Source organism: Sciurus carolinensis, chromosome 8 (assembly GCF_902686445.1).
Source record: "Sciurus carolinensis chromosome 8, mSciCar1.2, whole genome shotgun sequence".
NCBI classification, from domain to species: Eukaryota; Metazoa; Chordata; class Mammalia; order Rodentia; family Sciuridae; genus Sciurus; species Sciurus carolinensis.
This window is the reverse complement of record NC_062220.1, coordinates 16,366,332-16,389,567: the sequence shown is the minus strand read 5'-3', so window position 1 is coordinate 16,389,567 and position 23,236 is coordinate 16,366,332. Positions and strand designations below refer to the sequence as shown.

The 23,236-nt window shown below is 40.2% G+C and overlaps 1 protein-coding gene across 1 annotated transcript in view; it reads right to left on the bottom strand.

Annotated features, from left to right (window-relative positions):
- The window catches only part of Kiaa1549 (KIAA1549 ortholog), a 137,976-nt gene that overhangs the window by 8,924 nt on the left and 105,816 nt on the right, over positions 1-23,236 (bottom strand). The window contains exons 17-20 of the mRNA XM_047562094.1: positions 19,038-19,355; positions 11,270-11,316; positions 6,559-6,716; positions 221-366 (exon numbers count right to left, since the gene is read on the bottom strand). Of these exons, the coding sequence (XP_047418050.1) occupies positions 221-366; positions 6,559-6,716; positions 11,270-11,316; positions 19,038-19,355 (669 nt within the window). The remainder of the gene's footprint in view (positions 1-220; positions 367-6,558; positions 6,717-11,269; positions 11,317-19,037; positions 19,356-23,236) is intronic.

The following is a 23,236-nucleotide window of genomic DNA, read 5'->3' as shown; positions in this document are numbered from 1 at the left end:
CCATCAAAATCCGCCTCAAGAAAATACACAGGCTTCCCCAAAGTGGGAGAGAGTTTACTACGAGATACAAGCAAAAACACAGCAAGGTGAAAACAGTGAGGGAGATTAAAACTTTTTTTCTTTAAACATAGGTTTTAAAAATGGATCCCCCAAACTGTAGCAGCTAAATTAAAAGATTACATGAGAATCTTAACTCATGGCCCAAGTCCTGGATACTCACGGCCTCTCTTCGCCCTGCTTCGTCCTCCCCGTATGCAGGCCAGCCTGGTCCCCCATATTGGCCGCCTCTGCTGGGTGGGATTTCCATGGGCTGGGCCCCGATTCTGCTAGCAATGCCCACCTGCGTCAGGTGCTGGATCTGGGAGCCTGGGAGGAACAGGGTGCAGTGGCCCGGTCAGCATTTATAGGAGGGAGGCTATGGAGAAAAACACCGTCAGCTCTGACCACTGGTTCCTTTAAGGACGAGGGAGGAGCGGTGCCCACACACAGCTCCAGCAGCATCTCCAGAAACACCTCCTAAGAGAACGCCCAGGAGCGGCTCCAATTCCCTTTCAGTACCTGCTGACATCAAAGGTCTAGGACGAAGGATCACGGAGGGCACTTCTGCTGTGTCTGTAGGGTGACAGCCAGGGCTGCCCTGCTGATTTTTGAATTATTTTCATTTTAAAAATATTCTTCGTATTTTTTGGATTATTCTGAATCAAAGGGGTTTAGAGCCATAAAGAAGCTGAGGCCTGGTTCTTGCTGCCTGTGACTTTGAGATTCACAAGGAGCAGAATATCCAATATGCCTTTTTCTTTTTTTCCTTGTTACCAGGAATTGAATCCAGAGCTACTTAACTACTGAGTCACATCCCAGGGCCTTACTAAGTAGCTGAGGTCTTTTTTGAACTTGCGAACCTCCAGCCTCAGTCTCCCGAACCGCTGGGGTTACAGGTGTGTGCCACTGTGCCCAACTGTTTGTGTCTTAAAAGGCTGGAATGCAGAATGCGGAGGCCCTCTTCCTCGTGGTGTTCCCACGACTGAGTCAGCACGAGCAACACCACGCACCTCTCCTCACCAGTGAGGGACACTGGTTGGGTCACTGGCTCTCTGGTACTAACTCCTATATACTGGGAAACCTGAAGCCTCATGTGGCTCTGCGGGTCAGGTGTTAAATAACCTATTTTCCTCTACCACCAACTTTTGGCATTTGGAAATATCCCTACACTGCAAATTAAAGGACAAAAAACGTCATCTTTATTTATTTAATTTTATTTTACTTTACTCTTTACAGTGTTAAGAGATGGAACCTGGGGCTCCTGCAGGCTAGGCAAGTACTCTACCACTGAGCTACACTCCTGTCCTAAAATCTGTATGTGCTATGACATACTTATTTTCAAATGCTCCTAGGATCAAGCTCATCTGTGATGCTCAGGCTCTGAGAATTCATGGAAGGGAGGGCCCCTCCAATGTAAGCCCACTCCTACCCATATCATATAGTTATCAATGTAAGCCCACTCCTACCCATATCATCTAGTTATCAATGTAAGCCCACTCCTACCCATATTATCTAGTTATCAATGTAAGCCCACTCCTACCCATATCATCGAGTTATCAATGTAAGCCTATTCCTACCCATATCATCTAGTTATCAATGTAAGCCCACTCCTACCCATATCATCTAGTTATCAATGTAAGCCCACTCCTACCCATATTATCTAGTTATCAACCTCAACTCATCAGCTGTGTTTAGAAAGAGAGCACCCCACTGGTTTAATTTGGAGATATATATATATAGATAGATAGATAGATAGGTAATTGAAAGTCAGGAAAAATTGTCCAGGCCTCAGCCAGAGCAATGAACTCCACTGGAGCACTTATCCTTTCCTGAAAACTCACGGCGATATTGACGCTATCTGGACTATCAGTACTGCCTACTTAGCAGGCACCGCCTGAGCAAATCTTGTGAGGAGCTGTAAATCTAGCCAGGTGTGCACAGTGGTTTCCAAAGGTTCAAACGACTGGGCAGGGGGAAAGTATACCTTTTGTGTTAAGCCACACAGTGGCTGCAATCTTAACCCAGTCATGATTCTGCTTCCTGCTTTGATCACTCAACATTACAGGACAGGCTTTCCCCGACTCCACATGGAGCATGGAGCCTCTGACAAGACTACTCCTGAGGGCCTGGCTTTCCCACTTTCCCAATGCTGTTAAAAATCTGATCAGTTATTTCAAGGATTGGAAGATATGAAATAGATTAAGTACCAAACACATGTGGGCAAGGTGGCAACTGGTGAATTCTAAATTCCTCTTTTCTTTTCTCTTTTTTTTTTTTTTTTGAGACAGGGTTCTCGATAAGTTGCCAGGTCTTCAGGCTTGTCTCAAGAGATCCTCCGGCCTCAGTCTCCTGAGTACTGGGACTCTGGGTGCCTGCCACCTTGCCTAGCACCTCTTTTCTGACTTTTTATATTTTCATCTTAAATAGCTATGCAATTTACTCAGTAATGCACTTACTGGGAATCTAAGAAACTAACGATTTTTTTTCTATTCTGAATAATGTGATAAACATCTTGGCACACATAATTCTTCTGCAATATTTTGGATTCAGGGGACTTCCTTTCACTTTCTAGAAGTGAAAGCACCAAATCAAAGACTTGTGAGTCCTATTGCCAAACTGCTTTCCAAATGTTTTAAAGGTTTATACCACCACTGAAATAACGTAATAGTAATAATAATAAAGGCAGCTAATATTTGTTGAAAATGTATGATATACTAAGTATTATTTGGGGCACTTTATATCTATTATCTTTTTATCAGCAAAACAACCATAGGAAATTAATACTCATGCCCATTGTACAGATGAAGAAACTGGATGCAAATTTTATCACACAACATTCTTAAGAAAATAATTCATGATTGTAGCTATGCCTCAGTGTGGTCTTAATCTGTATTTCTTAAACTATTTTCAAAACTGGAAGCTTTTCCAAGTTTTTTTTTTTTTAATAGGGTCACATATACACACACATGCATCTTCTTCTATTTTTTCTCGTGTGTGTGTACGTACACACACTACCAGAATTGAATACAGGGCTAGGTAAGTGCTCTACCTCTGAGCTACATCTTCAGCCCTTTTTATTTTATTTTGAGTCAGGGTCTTGCTAAGTTGCCCAGGTTGGCCTTGAACTTGCAATCTTCCTGCCTCAACCCACGCAGGGGGGATTATAGGTGTACACCACTACCTACACCTGGCTTACACACACCTTTCTCTTGTGCGTTCTTTCTTTCCATTCTTTGCCTATTTGTCTTTTGTGGTTTGCCCATTTGTCAATTTATAAGAGCTATCTTCCATAAAAATGACTTTTGGCTAAAATATACCACAAATTTTCCCTACGTAGCATTTCATTTTTTTAAAAATTTTTTTTAGTTGTAGATGCACACAATACCTTTATTTAATTTATTTATTTTTATGTGGTGCTAAGGATTGAACCCAGTGCCTCACATGTACTAGGCAAGCACTCTACTACTGAGCCCCAACCACAGCCCCAGTATTTCATTTTTGAAATGAATAGAAATATACATGTTTCATAATTTTCTATATCCAAAAAGATAATTTTTTTCTATTAGATCCCAACATGTTCCATTATAAATTTTTATACAAGTTCATCTCTTACTAGAAATTATTAAAAGAAAACTTATTCTTCAAATAAGTGACACATACAATTTCTATAACCATCCAGATTTTTAACAAAGACTTAGTATATCTGAATTTTGTTTAGTACATATGCGGTGCAGCAAGGCCCAAATACGCAACATTTCACAGGAGAAATAAGACTCAGTGCAAAGCACAGCATCTGTAAAGTATGAGAAGTCCCATAGCACAGCAGAATATATTTTTTCTTTTTTTGTGGTACTGGAAATTGAACCTAAGTGTGCTCTACCACTGGGCTATACCCCCAAACCCTTTTATATTTCATTCTGAGACAAGTTACCAAAGCCAGTCTTGAACTTGTGATCTTCCTGCCTCAATCTCCTGAGTCACTGAGATTAGAGGCATGTGCCACTGTGCTCAGCCATTATTTGTTTTGAGGACTAACACAATGCAAGATATAAGAACATCCTAGAAGACCAAAATGGAAAAACATCTCACAATCATTGCAAATTTGGAATTGGTCTAAACTACTTTCTTGATGACATTATAAAGATGTATGTTTCCAGAAAGATATAAAATAGGAAAATAAATTATTTAACATGTCATGATTCCATAGTTCCCCAGTCTTCAAAAAGGAGGGTGAAAAAATGAATGGAAAAATAAAAGAGTGACTTTCAGGTTTTGTAATAGAACACAGTAAGATGATCTTGAACCTTAAAATTCTCAAAGAGGGCTGAGGTTGTGGCTCAGCAGTAGAGCACTTGCCTAGCACATGTGAGGCACTGGCTTCGATCCTCAGCACCACGTACAATAAAAATAAATTAAAAAAAGGTATTGTGTCTATCTACAATTTAAAAAAATGTTTTTAAAGATTCCCAAAGAATACAGAGCTGTGTAAGTAATAGGGAGAGCTCAGTCTAAAACACCACAGATGTTCTAGGAATGCAGAAAAGCATTCACAAATAGAGCTTACTCAGTATCGACCACTCAGAAGTTCAAGTTCTATTCAATGGAATGGTCATTTGTCATTTGGGGATGAGTCTGAACCACAGGTAAACTGGTGGGGTGACCCTTCCAACTGCCATGAGGAAACTCCACTCAGCCATGCTGGACACTGTCTACCACCAGCAGGTCCCCCTCAGGGGTTCTGAAGGTGTTTGCTCAGGTGTTCCACATACACTTCTACTGGACCAGTTGGGGACACTGATTATAAAGCAGAGCTGTCTTTGAAAATTGGGGGATTTACGAAGATCTCAGCAAAAATTCCTCATAAGTATGAAACATGTGCTGAACTTCATGAGGATGTGTTCTGTGTTTGAAATTAACATAAAACTCCCAGGGGAGACAAATGTATTTTTCTGTCTTTCTTCTCAACTTACTTTCTGAAAATAAATTCTTTCCTTATTTAACTGTAATTATTGAGGCCTCTCAATTCAGAAATCATTTTTCGTTTCTTTCTTTCTTTACTAAAAATCAGAAAGCCCCTCCTTTCCTCAAACATTTACACATGTCTCAAAACAGACAAAAACCAAGAGCAGTTGGACTATCAAAATACAGACACTTATGATTCTTTCTAAAGAAGCAAAACTGAATATATGAAAGGAAATTTAATCACATTTTAATTATGGTCTTTTAAAAAAAAAACTGTATCTTTGTATAGAATATACTAAGTAAACCGAATTGTACAAAATGTTTCTCAAATCAATGAAATAAATATATTTTAGAAGATTTTACAATTTATTTTCTCTCTGGTTCAAAGAAATCTCTAGCAATTGAACACTTTAGCCTATATTTACTTAAGAACAGAAACTGGAGACTTAACTTCCTATGTGGAGATATTCTGGTTACAGATTTTTATTTTAATTTCAGAAGGCTAAAGGAAAACCCTTACATTATTAAAATAAAGAAAAGCTATTTGCAGGGATTTAAATTGTAATAATGCTAGAATGAGAAACCGTGACTAGCACCATCGAATAACCAAACGAAGTGGTGCTGGTTACCCAGGAACGGCATTAGGATGATTTTTTTAATGAGGACTTGAAAGAGGGACAGACAGGTGTCCACACAGTGCATGGTGGTTCCAGCTTCCAGGTTCCCAACCATTGACTCTGCTCTTAGTCTGAGACAGCTGAGGGAGGGCGTGGGCACAGGGGCCCAAAAGTGACAATAAGAAAAGAGAAGGAGATGACGTGGGTTTAGCATTCTAATCTGAAATCCAAAATGCTCAAAAGTGTAAACCTTTTCAAGTGCTGACATGACATTCAAGAAGTTTCAGATTTGGGAGGATTTTGGATTGGGGGTTTTCTGACCAGGATGTTCAGCTAGTAAAGTCTATGAAAAAAAAAAAAAAAAGACAGAAAAATACCTCCAAAATCTGAGACATTTCTGCTCCCAAGTATTTTGGATAAAGAACACTCAACCAGTAGTTAAAAAGGCAGAAGGAAAAAGCCAAGAGAGGCAAGACTTGAGGAGAAAACAGCGATTGTATCTTCCCAAAAGTGACCAAAGAAAACAAAGACATCTCCCTTTTAGTCACTTCCCAGCAACTCTGAGGGTTACACATCACAAGGGGTGGGCAAATGCACCTTCTTTTAAACTCTCTTTTAATGCCATCCCTGGTGCTGCAACAGACCTCTCCATGTACTGGAGGAATTTAGAAATGTTTTCCCGGGAAGAGGCGGGCCGGTTTCCATGTGATGGGGCTGATTCGGGAACGGAGCAGCAGACATCAGTCTTAGGGGCTCTGCCCCTCCCCTGCCCCTCCAGTCCTCGTCTCTACCAGAACCTGAGAGAAAACAGCTCTGGCTCGAGAAAAGACCACAAAACACTAAGACGCTGATGCTTGGGAAGCCTAGACTACAGTCTTTGAATTTATTCCTAAAGCAAATGTCCCACGGTGCAGAAATGGAAGCTCGATCGCCACATTACCTGTGGTGCCCCCAACAGGCCGGGGCCGGGCCACGGATGGCATCTCCTCTGAATAGATCCCTCTGGAAGCAAATGGCGCTTCAGCGGATGACTGCGGCTGCGGGGGCTCAGGGGGCGCCAGCTCTGAAGACGGCAGCAGCCCAGGGCCAAAACCAGGTCTGAAGGCAAAGCACAGGCATCAGGACTGCGTTTCCCTGTGCTGGCATCTGACTAGGGCCACCTCACCCGTGGAAAATGAAGACTGCTCTCTACTTGTTTATCCTCCTCCTGCTCCTGCAAGGAGGGCAATGGAACCCATCCCTGAGGGTGGCTTTTAGTATTTCATGGCCTATCTCAGTACTAAGGAGAGGCTGACCCATCTGTGCTGGGTGATTGAATATATTTCTTCTATTTAAAGAAGAAGACAGGATGCTTGTTTCCAGAACAAAGAAAGGCACAGATTTCCAATTAAGCAGTGGTCCTCGGCCATGGCTGCACATCAGTATCACTGGGGGAGGTGAAATCCTGGTGCCCACGCTGCACCCCAGACTGGGTAAGCAAGAACCTCCCATGGTGTGACCCAGACACGGGCTTTTAAAACACTCCACAGGTGACCTGGCTGCCCATCGAGGGTGAAACGCGTGTTCTAAGGCAGTGTAGTCTATTTCTGTTCTCTGGATGTCTTTATTTATTTATTTTTTTTTTTTTTGCGGTGCTGGGGATCGAACTCTGGATGTCTTTAAACACATAAAAATTATTGAGGAACTCCCAAGAGTTTTTGTTTATATGACTATATCTATCAACACTAATGGTGTTAAGACACTAAAACTAAGAAAATGTTTAAATATTTTAAAAACTCATTTACAAATAATACAAACCTATCACATGTTAACATAACAATTTTGTGAATTTAATTATATTCTCCAATCGCTCTCCCTCATATTAGTGAAGAGTGGCACTCTTGTATTTTAGTCAGACTTCCTTAACAGAAGACACTTCAATTCTCACATATTTTACAATCAGTTGACACACGTGATTTTAGGAAGAAAATCTGCCCTCACTAAACATTTCTTAGAAAAGGAAAGAGCATTTTAATAGCCTTTCTAGAAAGCATTCAAATAATACTTCAGATATTCTTGATACCACCAAAACTTAAGTGGTAATTCCTTAAGGGTTAGTGGCAATGTAGGATCTGAAATAATACCAAAGCACTGTTCTCTTCCATCAGACCCCACTGGCTCTATCTTGACTTTGAATGGCTCTTTAACCCATGCATTTACCATTTGGGGAATACCAGTTCAATGAACTAGGAAGACACTATGAACACTCACACACTTAATTCTACAATGTCAAAAATTCCCCTCGCTTCACTAGCACCACCAAGCTCATCGAGAAAAATATTAGGATGCTGTCAAGTTCAACATGGCAGACAAGAGGTTCTAAAAGTCTAATTTTCACTTGAAAGCTCAATTTTATCACTGGCAAAAAGACTGTCAGTTGTTTTTCTTGAAATAAGAAGTTCACTTCATTCATATTCAAAATAGTGACAAACCCCCAAGTCTGAACATGAATATTCATCAGTTGTTTAAATAAAAAGCACGGAAGCAGTTGGTTCCATTCAGTCACAAACAGCAGAGCAAATGCTTTCCTCTAAAATCCCCCATCCAGAAGAAGGAACTTATTTGTATAGTCAGTACTTCCACTTTTGTCACCTTGAAAGACTCAAGGGCCTAGGTTGAATAAAATTAATTTTCACTATTTCATCAAGGACATACTGGTTTTTTTTTAAAAAAATTACATTTTATCTGCAGCTACTGAAATGAGATTTTCCTTAGTTCTCTTTAAAGCAATGTGTTACATTGCCTGATTTTTAAAAAGTGCTAAATCACCTTCACACTGCTGGAATAACTCCAGTTTGGTTGTAAATGATATTCTTCTGTACATGTTGCTGGATGTGTTTGCTAGTATTTGGTTTCATGTTCTTTATGTCTATGTTCAAGAGTGAAACTAGCCCTTAATGGTTCCAGTCTTGCAATGACCTTGTTCTTATGTCCTTGTCCTTGGTGTCCAAGTGACCCTGGTCTCATTAAGTGACTTGAGGGTAGTCTTTCTTTTTCTATTTTTTATTAGTTTGTACAACATTGACCTTTCCCTCCATCACGTTTGGCAGAATTCACTGTTGAAGCCGTCTAGGCCTGAAGTTTTCTTTATGGGAAGAATTTTAATTATGATTTCCATTTCTAAGTTATATAATGATTCAGATTTTCTCTTTCTAGAAATTTTTCCACTTTAAATTTATTAACAAAAATGTGTTTGTAAAATCTTTTAAGATCTATATTAATGTGTCTTTTTATTCCAATTGATGATCTGTTACATAGATTATTTTAAATTTGCCAGATTTATCAATTTTATTAACTTTCAAAAACTAATTTTCCACTTTGTTGGTCTTCTCACTCATAGCATTTGTTTTCTATTTTACAGTCTATATTCTTATTTTATAATTTCTTTCCCTCTCCTTTAATTGGATATTCTTCTTGTAACTTCTTGAGATATACAGTTAAGAGTGTTGATTTCCAGCTATTTTTCTTTCCCAACATATGTGTTAAGGGTCCCTTCCCAAACATTACTATAGCTGATCCTACAACTTTTGATTTGTGGTACACATATAAAACATTCATTTTAGAATGTTTTAAAATTTCAATTGTAATTTCTTAAGTGCACTATGTGTTATTTACCAGGGTACTGATTAATTTTTAAATGTACAAGAATTTTTAAATTATCTTTTATTATTGATTTCTAACTTAATTTTACTAGAATGAACAAATATGCTTTGAGTGATCTCACTTCTTTGAAATTTAAGATTAGTTATGGCCCAGAATATAGTAAATTTTTAATTATTTTTGTGTGTATGTTGTACTGAGGATTGAATGCAGGCCTGTGCATGCTAGGCAAGTGCTATACCATTGAGCTACATGTTTCCCAGCCCTTATAAAATGTATTTTTAAAGAGGTATGCTGGGCACAGCGGCACACGCCTGTAATCCCAGCTACTCAGAAGACTGAGCCAAGAGGATCACAGGTTTGAGACCAGCCTCAGCAATTTAGCGAGACAAAACACAAGTCTGGCAGGGTGCAGTGGTGCATGCCTATAATCCCAGTGGCTCAGGAGGCTGAGGCAGGAGGATCACGAGTTCAAAACTAGCCTCGGCAAAAGTGAGGCACTAAGCAACTCAGTAAGACCCTGTCTCTAAATAAAATACAAAATAGGTCTGGAGATGTAGTTCAGTGATCAAGTGCCTCTGAGTTCAATCCCAGTACCCCACCCCCCCAAAAAAAAAATACCAAGAAAGTCTGGGGATACAGCTCAGAGGTGGAGCACTCACCAAGCAGGTGGGAGACCCTGGGTTCAATCCCCAGTTCTTCCCCCAATGCAAACAATAACAATAATACTGCATGTTCTGTAGTATTGAACATTCCATGTTTTACTCAAGCTGACTAATCGTGTTCAAATTTTCTATATCCTTTCCCATCTTTATATTTTTGACATGTCTCTCATAAGCCAAATACCCTTTTTTAAATCCAATATAATGACCTTGGTCTTTAAATTGGAATATTTAATCATTATCATTTAGTAAAACTATATGCATGCGCGCACGCATGCACACACACACACACACACACACACAAATATACACACATACACACATACATATATCTGAATTTAGATTTCTACCATCTTAAATTGGCTTGTTGTATGTTCTGTCAATTTCATGTTCCTTTTTCTCCCATTTTCTACCTTCTTTTGGGTTATTTTATTTTAAAATTATTTTATTTCTCCTTATTATATTTAAGCCTTTTTAGCATTGTTATGAGTTAACCTAACAATCATACCAGAATCCTTGACTTGCAACAGTCTAATATAAAGTAGTACTTTTATATCTTCCCAGACAATAAAACTGAACTTCATATTAAGTATAATTATAAAATCTGTGTTTGACAGTTCCAATATCTGGATTCCCTGTGGTTCTGTTTTGCTGTTGCTCCTGATTTTGTTTTCAATTGTATTTTCTTTTCTTCTCATATGCCTGGTTGTGTGCATGTCCATGTGTGACATGTGGTGTAGAACAGTGTAAGGCCTGGAATGTATTAACCCCTCCCAGGGGGGACTTACATGTGTTTCTGCCAGGCAGCAATCCCTCGTCACCATTCAAAGCTGAAAGTCAGGTCCAGAAGGGACCAGTCTACCTATAACCCAGCCTTTTTCCCAGGGCCTAAGGATTGGAACGCAAAACCTTGGGTGTTTATCAAGGTCTCCTCTCCTTCTCCTCCTCCCAGTCCTATACTGAGTCTCTCAAAGCTTCATCCACTTTCTCAGCCTCTTCTGGAGTCAGCAAATGCCACTGGTAAAAAAAGTGGCCCCAAAGCAGGGTCACTTCTCTGGGTTCCCACAGTGCTGCATATCTCCATTAGCCCTCGGAGTTTTTTAAAATTTAATATCTTATCTAGCTTCCCAGGTATTCCCAGCAGAAGGACTGGTTCAAACTCTCTAGTCTGTCATTACTGGAAGCAGAACGTAAATCCTAAAATTTTCCCCCTCCTTTTCTGGTTAGATATAGAGGACATATCAATCAGTTTTGTATCTGCTTATATTAGTTAAAAAACGTGAGTTTACAAAATTAAAACAGAGCAGTCTACGAAAGACAGTCATAAGACATTTTGTTCTGAAACCTTACCTTGGCAATGGGCCAGAGGGAGGAGTCATTCCATAGTCTTCATACCTCTGGAAGAAATGCAAAAGGACATGAAGACTGACATTCAGTACTTACTATAAAGTGACCACAGCAAACTTATAAACTTGGGTGTGCAGGATCAACTTTCAGGAGAATTATTTTCTCATTAAAACTCAGCGTGTTTCCGGGGCATTCTGCCATCAAGCAATGCTAAGGGTTTCAGTTTGGGGAACGGGACTATCAGGCTTTAGAGAAGACACGACTAATTTCTAGATCTCTTCTACATCAAAAACTAGGACTGTGAACAATAGACAGGGTTTCTGTGCCTGTTCATCCCTAGTCTCCCCTTCTCTAGAAACTTTAGTTTCTCCTAGAAGGTAGCTTAAGTGGTCACACTTAGTGCAAAGCACACCCCCCCCACACCCCTATACACATAAATCCAGGGAGAGACCAGCAGAGATTCAAATACCTCCAAAAAAAAAAAAAAAAAAAAAAAAAAAAAAATCAAAAGTTAATACCATGTTTAGAATAGAAAATCAGAAATTAGAAGGAAATAAAACATTAGAGACTCTAGAAGATGAAGGCATCCCCTTCAGTTTCTGACTATTTTCTGAGCCAGCTTGAACAGCTGCTTGTCTATGATCAGGAATTCTCAGCTAAGGACTTAGTCTTGCTTCTGAGGCTGCAGTGATACTAGATATTTCTTTTTTAGGTTATAATTTCAGTTCTTCTCCAAAGTCTAGGCTCTTCCCCCACTGCACCATGCTGCCCAGGGTTCACCAACAGGACTTTCTCCATTGGACAAATCTCTCCTTTTAAGAGGGGAAGTAGAGGTCTTGGAGTCAGAGAGATGGGCTGGGCTACCCAACTTTCCCAGGCCTGCTTCTTTATGCCAAGAAGGGCATAAGATATAAGGATGTCTATACCTCCCTATACCCCTTCCGAAGGGGTTCATAGATGTGGAAACTGTGGTGGAACTTCTTCCCCTTCTGACCCTCTCGGATTCCATCCCCTTGGTGGGGAGATTAGAACCCTGTAGAGTTCCCAGCTGAGGGGACAGTAACTAGAGGGGATTATGGAGGGAGGGAGAGATGGGAGGAAGAAAAGCAGAAAGCTGAGACTGGATGAAGATTACCCATGGTGCCCTTCGTCTCCAGCATGGCTGGGAGTTTTTTAAAACATGTTCATGTGTATTTTTTAAAATCAAGGCTCCTCACTTTACCTATCAGGATTTCAGGAGGGCTAAGTGATAAACCAACAGGAAAACAGTGGGAAAAAAATGTGCCCCCAAATCCATGGTAGTATTGTGGGTGGGGTGAGGCATTTTAACCGACTGTATTCAGCAAGAGGATGTTCTGTTCTGAGCCAGTTTTAAAAAAAAATCACTGTCAGAATTTCTGTGATTCTATGGTAGGCGTTTACTTCAAATGAGTCACACCTATATAAAAGGCTTGGCGGACAAAACCGAATTTCAAAGTTTTAATTAGCTATGTCAATACAAGTCTCATTTTAATTTCATTCTTATTCCATATAAAACAAGGGAAGTCCCAGGGCTGTGGAGACCGGGGCAGGCCTGAGGTGGAGCCACCAGGCCTTGTAAAAGGCCTTCGCTCGGCAGCCACGCCTGCGCAGGGGGTGACTCCAAGAGCAGGACTCCGCTCAGGGCAGCAGAAACGCCACCTCCCAGCTGCCTGACTCACTGCAGAATGTCATCCGAAGGAACACAGAGGCTCACGTGGTAGCTGAAGGCACCTGAAACCCACATTTCTGTGGTTTTTACTGTCAGAAGAAGCAAATAAAGGGTGGTCAGCTGCCTCCTGGCAACAAATCAGTAACGTTACCAACAGTTTATCGACATGCTGAAATTCATATGATTCTGGTTTTCCACTAGATTAAATCACTACCATTCTCATCCAAAAAAAAAAAAATTCATCAGGGTAACATCAAAAAGTCAACAATAAGAAATACTAGCATGCATTTGAATTCATGGTTGAGATGGTAGATGAAGGCATTATCATGGAATCTTTGATCCCCAACACCTAAGAACCAGGAACAAATAATAAAAATAGTAACACAAGTCTGTCAAAAATCACAGCTAAACATTCGTCAGCAGAAACCAAACAAGTAAAGGAGCTCATGCTGTAAAAGGAGAAAAGTGGTGGCCAAGGGAAAAAATGAGTCTCACAGCACAGGTGGCTCTTGCCCCCGCCCAGAGCATGCAGAGCTGCACACGGGAGAGGGGCTGCCCTGCCGGGAGACTGGCAGACTGGGGCTGGAGGCGGTGGGATCCAGGAAAAGCCTGGGGGCTGGGAGAAGCAGGATTAGAGGCCAGCAGTGACCAAGTTCAGGTCAGAAAGCGACACAAGAGCTTTCCTCTTGGAAACCTCAAGACTAAGCGGAAGAGGCTCTTGGCAGATCTTCCTCTTGGTTCTATGTCCTCTCGTCATCCCACGAATGCCTCCGAGGTGTGAGTTCTGCAGCAGCGTGGCCTGCTTCACACCCCACACCTGCATCTCTCTTGTCGGTGGCCCAGGCGTCTGAGTTCCTGGACTGCTCCACCCTGACGTCCCACACCCCACCTTTCAGCCAAAGGCTGGGAGACCATTAGGAAGCTCCTGCGATGGTTTTGAGGATGGTGGCGCCCACTAGTGGAAGACAGTGGAGAGACTCTAGAGGAAGCAGCCACTGGCTCCAGCGGGCGCAGGTGGCCTGTCTATCACATTTCCACTGCCTCTCTTACTTGCACATCTCCTGCCAGGTGTCCTCTCCTGATGGTTGCCTGACAGAGCCCTAATTCTGGATCGACCCCACTGTCTGCCTTCTCAATGCCACACCTGGTGTCCGATGCTGGACAACAAAACTAGAGAACTTGAACTCATGCTGCGGTGATTTCCTGACTGTCAATCTCAACGGGGAGCTCCCGGCTGTGCCTCGAATCTGTTTTCTCTCCTTTTCCTTTTAATTGTGGCTTTATTTTTATGTGCAGTTCTATCAGTTTTTGCTTCATGTTTCTATCAGTTTTTGCTTCAAGCTCTATTACTAAGCACATAAACATTTGAGAATTTTTTTCTTCTTCTTTTTTTTAATGGTACCAGGGATTGACTTCATCAGCACTTAAACACTGAGCCACATCTCCAGTTCATTTTTAAAATATTTTATTTAGAAATAGACTCTCATTAAATTACTGAGGCTGCCTTTGAATTTATGGTCCTCCTGCCTCAGCCTCCCAAGCCTCTGGGATTACAAGTGTGTGCCACTGCACCTGGCTGAGATTTTGTCTTCTTGATGAAGAACCAATCACCTTATCATTATGAAATGATCCTCTATCCTGGATAATAGTCTGTACCATAAGATCTCTTTCGGGGGATATTAAAAAATCCACTCAGACTTTTCGTGGTCAGTGTTAGCAGGGCAGACCTTTCTCCACACTTTTAACCTCTTTTGTACCTCTACATTTAATGTGGGTGTCTTGTCGACAGCAATTGCTTGGATCTTGCCTTTTACCCAATCTGACAAGCTCTGCCCTTTTAGAGGGGTATTTAGACCATTTACATTTAATGTGATTACTGATAAGGCTGGGTTTTTTAAATCAATCTTGCTGGTCTCTGTTTTCCATTTTCCCCACCAGTTCTTTGCTCCTTTTTTCTTCTTTTTCTGCTTTCTTGGGACTATTTTTTTGTGAATTCTTTTGACTCGTCTGTTGGCTGATAACAGTTGCCTTGGGTTCGTAGCACACATCCTCCCTGTCCCTGTCTACCAGTCAGAGTTTTATCCCACGTCACACACAGCATAAGACCATGCAAAGAGCAAATGTCAATCTCTCCTGCTTGGCTTTTGTGCTGTTTTTACACATTTCACTTCTACCTAGGTTACAAACCCCACGGTATATTGTTATTACTTACAATTAAAGAGTCGACTGTCTTTTGAATATCTTTAAATACTGGAAGTTTTTAAAAAATAATTAGCCACATATTCACATTTCCAGTGCTTTTCATTCATTTACGTAGATCCAAATACTCACCTGACATCACCTTGCTTCTACCTGAAGGACTTTCTGTAATAGCTCTTATAATGCAGGTCAGGCATTCTTTCTACACATTCAGAAGAGGGACTGCTGGATCATACCATAGTTCTGTTTTTAAGTTGTTCAGGAACTTCCATGTTGTTTTCCATAATGGTTGTATTAATCTTTATTTCCACCAACAGTGTACCAGGATTCCCTTATCATCAACGTCAACATGAGGAGGTATGTCATAATGATTTTAATTTCAATTTGCATTTCCCTGATGATTACTGATGTTGAACACCTGCTGTTGATTTTTATGTCTTCTTTGGAGAAATATTTGTCTGGGTTCTTTACCCAATATTAATGGCTCTGCTATTGAGCCATTAAGAGTTCTTCATAAATTTTGGATCCTAACCCCCTCCCTATTAGATATGTGGTTTGTAAAGACCTTTTCCTAGTCTGCAGGTTCACTTTTTATTTTTTTGCCTGCTTCCTATTTAGGAGCTTTGTAGTTTGATGTAGTCCCCTTTATTTATTTTTGCTTTTGTAGTCTGATTTTTTAGTATGATATTAAAAAAATAAAAAGGCCATTGCCAAGGTCAATGTCAAGGAGCTTTTCCCCAAGTTCTCTTCCAGGAATTTTATGGTTTAGATCTTATATTTCAAGTCTTTTACCCATTTTCAGTTGATTCTTGTGTATGGTGTAATGTAAGGGTCCGATTTCTTTCTTTTGCATGTAGAAATCCAATTTTCTCAGCAGCATTTATTGAGGAAACCATCCTTTCCCCTTTGTGTCCTCTTGGTGTCCTGACTGAAAATCAGTTGACCACACACATAAGGATTTGTCTGGGCTCTACTCTATTCCACTGATTGTGTTTCTGCTTTCATACCAGTATCATACTGTTCTGATTACTACAGTTCTGTGATATAACTTTAAAACAGGAGGGGTCATGACTCCAGTCTCTTCTTTCTCAGTACAGATTTGGCCATTATTTACTTAATAACTTTTTCTGTCTCCCCCTCTCTGGGAACTCCAAATGGCATATTTATGAGTCCACCTGACACTACTGTACAGCTCACTAATCATCTGTTCATGTTTGCCATTCCATTTCCTCTCTTTATTTGACAGTATATAATTTTTATTACTGTATGTTCCAAGTCCACTAATCTTTTCTTCTGCAATACCTAACCTGGCATTAATCTCATCCAGTATATTCTTCCTCTCAGATACTATAGTTTTCATCTCTAAGTCTGATTAGTATCCTTTAATATCTTCAAGGTCTCTAACATGCTTAATTTTGAGTGGATGTCAGACATTATTAATTTTACCTTATTGGATGCTGCACATTTTTGTTTCTAGAAATACTCTTGAGCTTTGTTTGGATTCAGGTTTTATGTCTGTCTGCTTTGTTTGGTAGAAACAGAGCAGCTTTAATCTGGTCTTTTCCCTGTACTGCTAAGGCAGACCTCTTCTAAGTGTTCTAAGCGGTGTTCCATGAATTATGAGGTTTTCCACTCTGACTAGTGGGAAAGACTGACTGTACTAGTCTGTTGCCATAACAAAACGCCATAGAATGGGTGGCTTAAACAGCAGAAATTTTCTTTCTCACTGTTCTGGAGGCTTGAAAGTCCCAGAAGATGATTCTGGCCAGGTTCAGTTTCTTATGAGGGCTCTCTTCCCGACCGGAGCTCAACCACCTCTTGCTATGTTTTTACATGGTAAAAACAGAGTTCTATCATTTCTTTCTATTCTTACAAGGTCAACAGTTCTATGCTATCAGGACTCCACCCTCATTTAACCCTAATCACCTCCTTAAAAGTCTGTCTCCAATACAGTCACATATGGGTTATGGATCCAACATCTGCATTTGGAAGAGACAGGCCAGTTCACAACAAGAACTCTTTCCCAGGCCTGTGAGGTCTCTGAGGATTTCTCCCTCTCATCCTTTTGGTGCTTCTTTCCCCAATGTTGGGTAGCTTCCTTGTACTTATAACTGAGATGGAGATTCTCTGCAGGCCTCTAGAGATACTTCCCCTGCACCTCTCTGCTCTCTACACGCGCCTCTGTGAACTCTAGCTGCCTTTCCTCTCTGGACTTCCCATCTGTCTCCTTGGCTCAGGCAGAACCCTGAGCTCTGCCTGGTCCCCTCCCTGGGTGGGGCCTAGAAACCCTCCCTAGGCATAAGCTGGAGCTACAGTAAGACTCAACTCGCTTCTTGGCGATCTCCATCCTTTGTCTAAGATCCAGGGTCACAAAAACCCATATATTTCATTCAGTTTTTTTAGTTGTTTCAGGAAGAAAGACATCCAGATCCTGTTCTTCCATCTTTTCCAGAAGAGGAAGTTTATCCCACATGTCTTTATTGCTGTATCTCTGCCATACTTCCCACTACGTGAAATATTATTCTTTAACTGACAACCACTAATTATCCTTTAGACTGCAACTCAGATGTCATTTTACCCAGAAAAGTCTTGCTAAATGCCTCGAGATACAGCTAGGTGTTCTTCTAGGTAGCCTCCTGTCCATGGCACTGACCACAGTGCACTGGATTCACTGTTTTGGTCCCCACTGGAGTGCAAGAGCTGGAGAGGAGGGTCCTGAGCTGTACACCACTCCATCCCCAACACCAGCAGGACCCAGAGCACAGAGATGCTGTGTCACGTATCTGAATGACGATACCCATGAGGGAAGCTTCAAGGGACCGTACAGCAACTGTATCCACACTTGTTTTATCACTGAGTGTTGTTCTGTATCATCCGTTTCCTAGAAGATCATAACCCATCAGATATAACCTTGAAGTAGTTTAACATTTGTTATTGGAACAGGCTATATTTTCATATTAAAAACAATAACGACTACACTTAATGGTCCCCGCTGCCCGCCCGGCTGCCCACAGTAGCAGCTGCCCAGGCTGCACGCACTCTGCCTCCCAGACCTTGGAGGAAGCAATCTATCACCACAGGCCTAAAAATTCACACCAATTTCAGAGATGACATTTGTCTATTGTCACTCAGTAATAAGGGAAATGTCACACCTTAATAAGGGAAACAGAATCAGAAGAACCCAGTAAAAACCTTTCCCTACTAATAAATTTAAGTTGTGGTCCATTAACTTCTCTCCAGTGCTAACGTCACAAATCCTTTAGTCAAATCATTTCTTCTGGACGTAGCAAAAATCGCACGGACGTTACTTCCTGGAATTTTACTTTTTACCACAGTCTTATGAAGGCAAGTTTGAAAGGATCAACCAAATACAAGAAACACCAATGAAGGCCGATGAAAAGGCAGATGGAATGCTGAAATGTCAGTTCCCAAGACGGGCAGCTGACACTTGTCAACAGTGCCCCTGCCCACTGGTAGATGGGCTGCCTATGCTCCCAGGCCCTCAGGGGTCTCTCCAGGTGGTCATCCAGGAAGTTAAACAATTTGGGTACATTCAAAACTGCTCCAGCCTAAACTGAAGACACCAATGCAAATATGTTTTGACAGTTATCCTACCTCCATTCACAACACAGTGAGGGAGCCAGGAAGATGCTTTCACAAAATCCGCTGAACTCCTCAACAAAACAGCAGAGCAGCATAAAAGAACGCCTCCAATATTAAGAATTAACTTAGCAGAAGATGACAAAAACTAAGACCTATCATCCAAGTTGGAATTTTTATCAACTACAACCGGAGTTCTATGGGGAACCTGCAGGAGATGCAGTCAGGCAACCAAACTTCATTATCTTGCCCAGGAAAGAATTCCAGAAGGTCAGTACTTACACTGCAGGGATTGTTGGCTGTCTGGGCTGGGCTGTAGAAGGACCCCCACTGGGTGGCTCGCCTTTCTTCACGGGAAGGGGTGCTGTTCACAGGCAGGCTGGCTGGGACTCCGGACACTGCCCCTGCTGCACCAGCAGACTGGCTACTGGGGGCCACAAGGGCAAAGGCATCGTCCAGGAGGGAGTGCATCGTCTGGCGTGCCTCCTCGATGGACGGCTGGGGTGGGATGTACTGAGAGGCCGGGAAGGGCAGGCCTGGATACCGGCCCAGCTCAGCCGAGGACGGTGTCTGCACATCTGCTGGGAGATCAGGATCAGACTACATTGGGGAAAAGATAAAGGAAAAACATCAGACATGAGCTTTTGTGGTGACCCTGAAACCAAACTCTAGGGCCAAAATGGAATTCCTCAATTTTCCTGAACTTGAGGAAAAGGTTTACCATAAGAATTTTTTTAAATGACAGCTGAGGAATATGCATTACATCACACGAGGGAGGCAGGGTTATATCATAAAGAAAGGGAAATGTGGGAATATTCAACAATCTTATTTTTTCTTTTTCAACTAAAGTCAACTATCTGAAATGCATTTTAGTACCTGGAAGTATATATTTTTATTGAAAGCCTAAAGAGCCAATAAATAAAATTCAAAGTGTACACTCTCTAAGAGACAGTATACCTTGTACCACATACAACCTAACAGACTCAAACTTCAGTAGTATTTTCACATGAAGAACAGGGGAGACAAAAACCCCAAACCAATGACCAGGCCCCAAGTAGGAATAGTTACAAGATCCCCCTCGTGGATAGCCATTCCTACAGTAGCAGCAGAGAAAAAATAACACAAAGGTGTGGACTCAGGCTGGGGTTGTGGCTCAGTGGTTCTGCTGCTTGCCTAGCATGTATGAGGCACTGGGTTCGATCCCTAGCACCACATTAAAAAACTAAATAAACAAAATAAAGGTATTAAAAAAAAAGGTGTGGACACCACACCTATGAAGTATCTCAATCTAAATTGTTCCCATACCCCTTTAGAATATACAGTTGTTGTCTAAAAGAGCAATTACATAGGGTGTGCTCCATATGCCATGCTGTATACAAAACAATTGCCTGACCTACTAGAAGGACTCAGTCCTGTGAGACCTATGGAAAAAGTGGGATTGTCAACCTCCAACACAAGAAACACTGAATCAAAGCACACTGATCAGCAGCAAAGAACTAGAAAGAAATCAATACTGTTAAGCACGCTTAGAAATATATTCAACAACTCACAGGAACCTGATATCCCAAAAAACTTTGCCAAGAGAAAGCCATGCCCTAAAAAGGACCTGACATAAAAGTGGAAGAGAAATTCATTCCAATAGATACACAAATTTCAACACAGGAATACAACAAATATGAAAAAAAAAAGGTAACATGACACCTTATAAAGTTCATAATTCACCAGCAACTGACTCCAAAGAGATAGAAGTGGGTGAAATAACAGATAAGGAATTCATAAACATGATTATAAAAAAGATCAAGAGAACACAAAAAAACACTGAATAAGTTAAGGAAGTCAATACGGGATATAAATGCAATTCAGTAAAGAGGTACAGATATTAAAAAAGAACCAAATAAAAATCTTCCAAATGACAGGCACAATAAATCAAATTATTACCTCAGTTGAAAGTCTCTCCATAGAATAGACCAAGTAGCATACAGAATCTCAGAGGTGGGAGACAAAGTGGTTGGCCTTGAATATTTAGACAATATTAAGGGGGTGGGGGGATTTTGATCAGAATAGACAAGAATTCTGGGACAACATTAAGAGACCATACTTACGAATCATCAGTATCAAGGAAGGAATGGAAATATAGGCCGATGGCATTGACAAGTTTTTCAGTGAGATAATAGCAGAAATTTTTCCAGACCTTGGGAAAGAAATGATGTTCATATACAAAAGGTTATAACCTCAAATAGACAATATCAAAAAATTCCTCTCCATTACATATTACAATTAAAATGTCAGATGTAAAAAACAAAAAAAGAATTTTAAAAGCCTCAAGAAAGAAACATCAGATTACATTTAGAGGAGAACCAGTCAAAATAACATCTGATTTCTCAACAAAACCCCTAAAATCCAGGAGAGCATAGAAAGATATGTTTCAAATCCTGAAAGAAAATAACTGCCAGACAAGATTACTATATCCAGCAAAGCTATCATTCATAATAGAAGGAGAAGTTAAAATTTCCAAGATAAGCATAAAGAATTCATGACAACCTAGCCAGTATTACAAAAGATACTTAAAGACTTCCTAAACACAAGAGATTTCAAAAAATAGCAGAGTTCAGGAAAGGATAAATCTCATTGGAAGAATATTTAAACAAGAGACTTAGGAGTGAATTAAACAATAGAAATAAAGTAAAATGGCAGGAAACACTAAACACCACTCCATAAGAACACTAAATGTAAATGGTATTAACTCTAATTAAAAGATAGGTTGTCAGATTGGATTTAAAAATAAGATCCAACTATATGTTGCCTGCAAGATATACCCTTCTCAGGTAAAAATATCTACAGGTTGAAAGTTAAAGGATGGAAAGTGATATTCCATGCAAACAGAGCCTGAAAGCAAGCAGGAGTAGCTACTTTTATATTGGGCAAAGCAGATTTCAAGGTAAAATTAATCAGAAGAGACAAGGATCACTTCATACTGGTAATGGGAACAATCTAAAAAGAAGACATAACGATAATAAATGTTATGCCCCAAACATCAGTGCACCTAATTACATAAAACAAACACTACTCAACATAAAGACTCAGATCCCAAAACAATAATACTGAATGATTTCAACACACCTCTCTCACCAACAGACAGATCATCTGGACATAAAATCAACAGATACTTCAGATATAAAAAATACTACAAATAAAATGGACTTAACACACATTTATGGAATGTCATCCCCAAAAAACTAAATATACTTTCTTCCCAGTCTCTCACAGAACTTTCTTCAAAACAGACCAAATTTTAGGCAACAAAGTAAGTATTAGCAAATACATACACAAAAAATTATTATAGAATTACTTGTATTTTATAAGATTATAATGGAATTAAATTAAAAATTCAGTGCAAGAAAAACTACAGAAACTATATAAATACATGGAAATTAAACAATGTATACTTTGGGAATTGAGTAGTACTGGGAATTGAGCCCAGAGGCGCTTTGCCACTACATCCCTGGCCCTTTTTAGTTTTCATTTTGAGACAGGGTCTCACTAACTTGCCAGACTGACCTCAAACTTGTGATCCTCCTGCCTCTGCCTCCCAAGTAGTTCACATTACAGGCATGCTCCACCACAACCAGCTGAACAATACACTTTTGAATGATGAATGGGTGATAAAAGAAATTAGGAGATACAACATATTAGAATTCTGGGAACACTATAAAGGCAGTTCTAAGAGGAAAGTTTACAGCTGAGTGCCAGCATAAAAAAATTTTTTTAAAGATCTCACATACACAACCTAATGTTACATCTCAAAATCCTACAAAAACAAGAACAACCCAACTCAAAAACCAATAGAAAGAAGGAAACAAGAGCAGAGTCTAAATTAATGATATAGAGAATTAAAAAACAATACAAAGGATCAGTGTAATGAAAAATTGGTTCTTTGAAAAGATAAATAAGATTGATGAACCACTAGCCTAACCAGAGAAAGGCCCAAATTAATAAAATTAGAAATGAAAAAGGAGACATTGCCACAGACCTGACTGGAATTTGCAGAATCATTAGGGGCTATTTTGAAAACTTAAACTCCAATAAGTTGAAAAATTGAGAAGAAATGGGATAAATTTCTAGACACATATGACCTACCCAGATCTGACCTACCAAAACAAAGAGGATCCAGAATACCTAAACTAAGCAATGTCAAGCAATGAGATTAAACCAGTAATAAAAAGTCTTCCACCAAAGGAAAGGCCAAGACCAGATGGATTCTCAAATTCTACCAGACCTTTAAAGAACAACTAATGTCAATGCTCTTCAACTTATTCCATGAAATAAAGAGCAGGTGGGAGGCACATCCAAATTCATTTTATGAAGTCAGTATCACTTGAAACCTAAACCAGATAAGGACACATCAAGGAAAGAAAACTATATACCAATTGCCTTGATGAACATACAGGCTAAAATCCTTAACAAAATATTAACAAAGTATA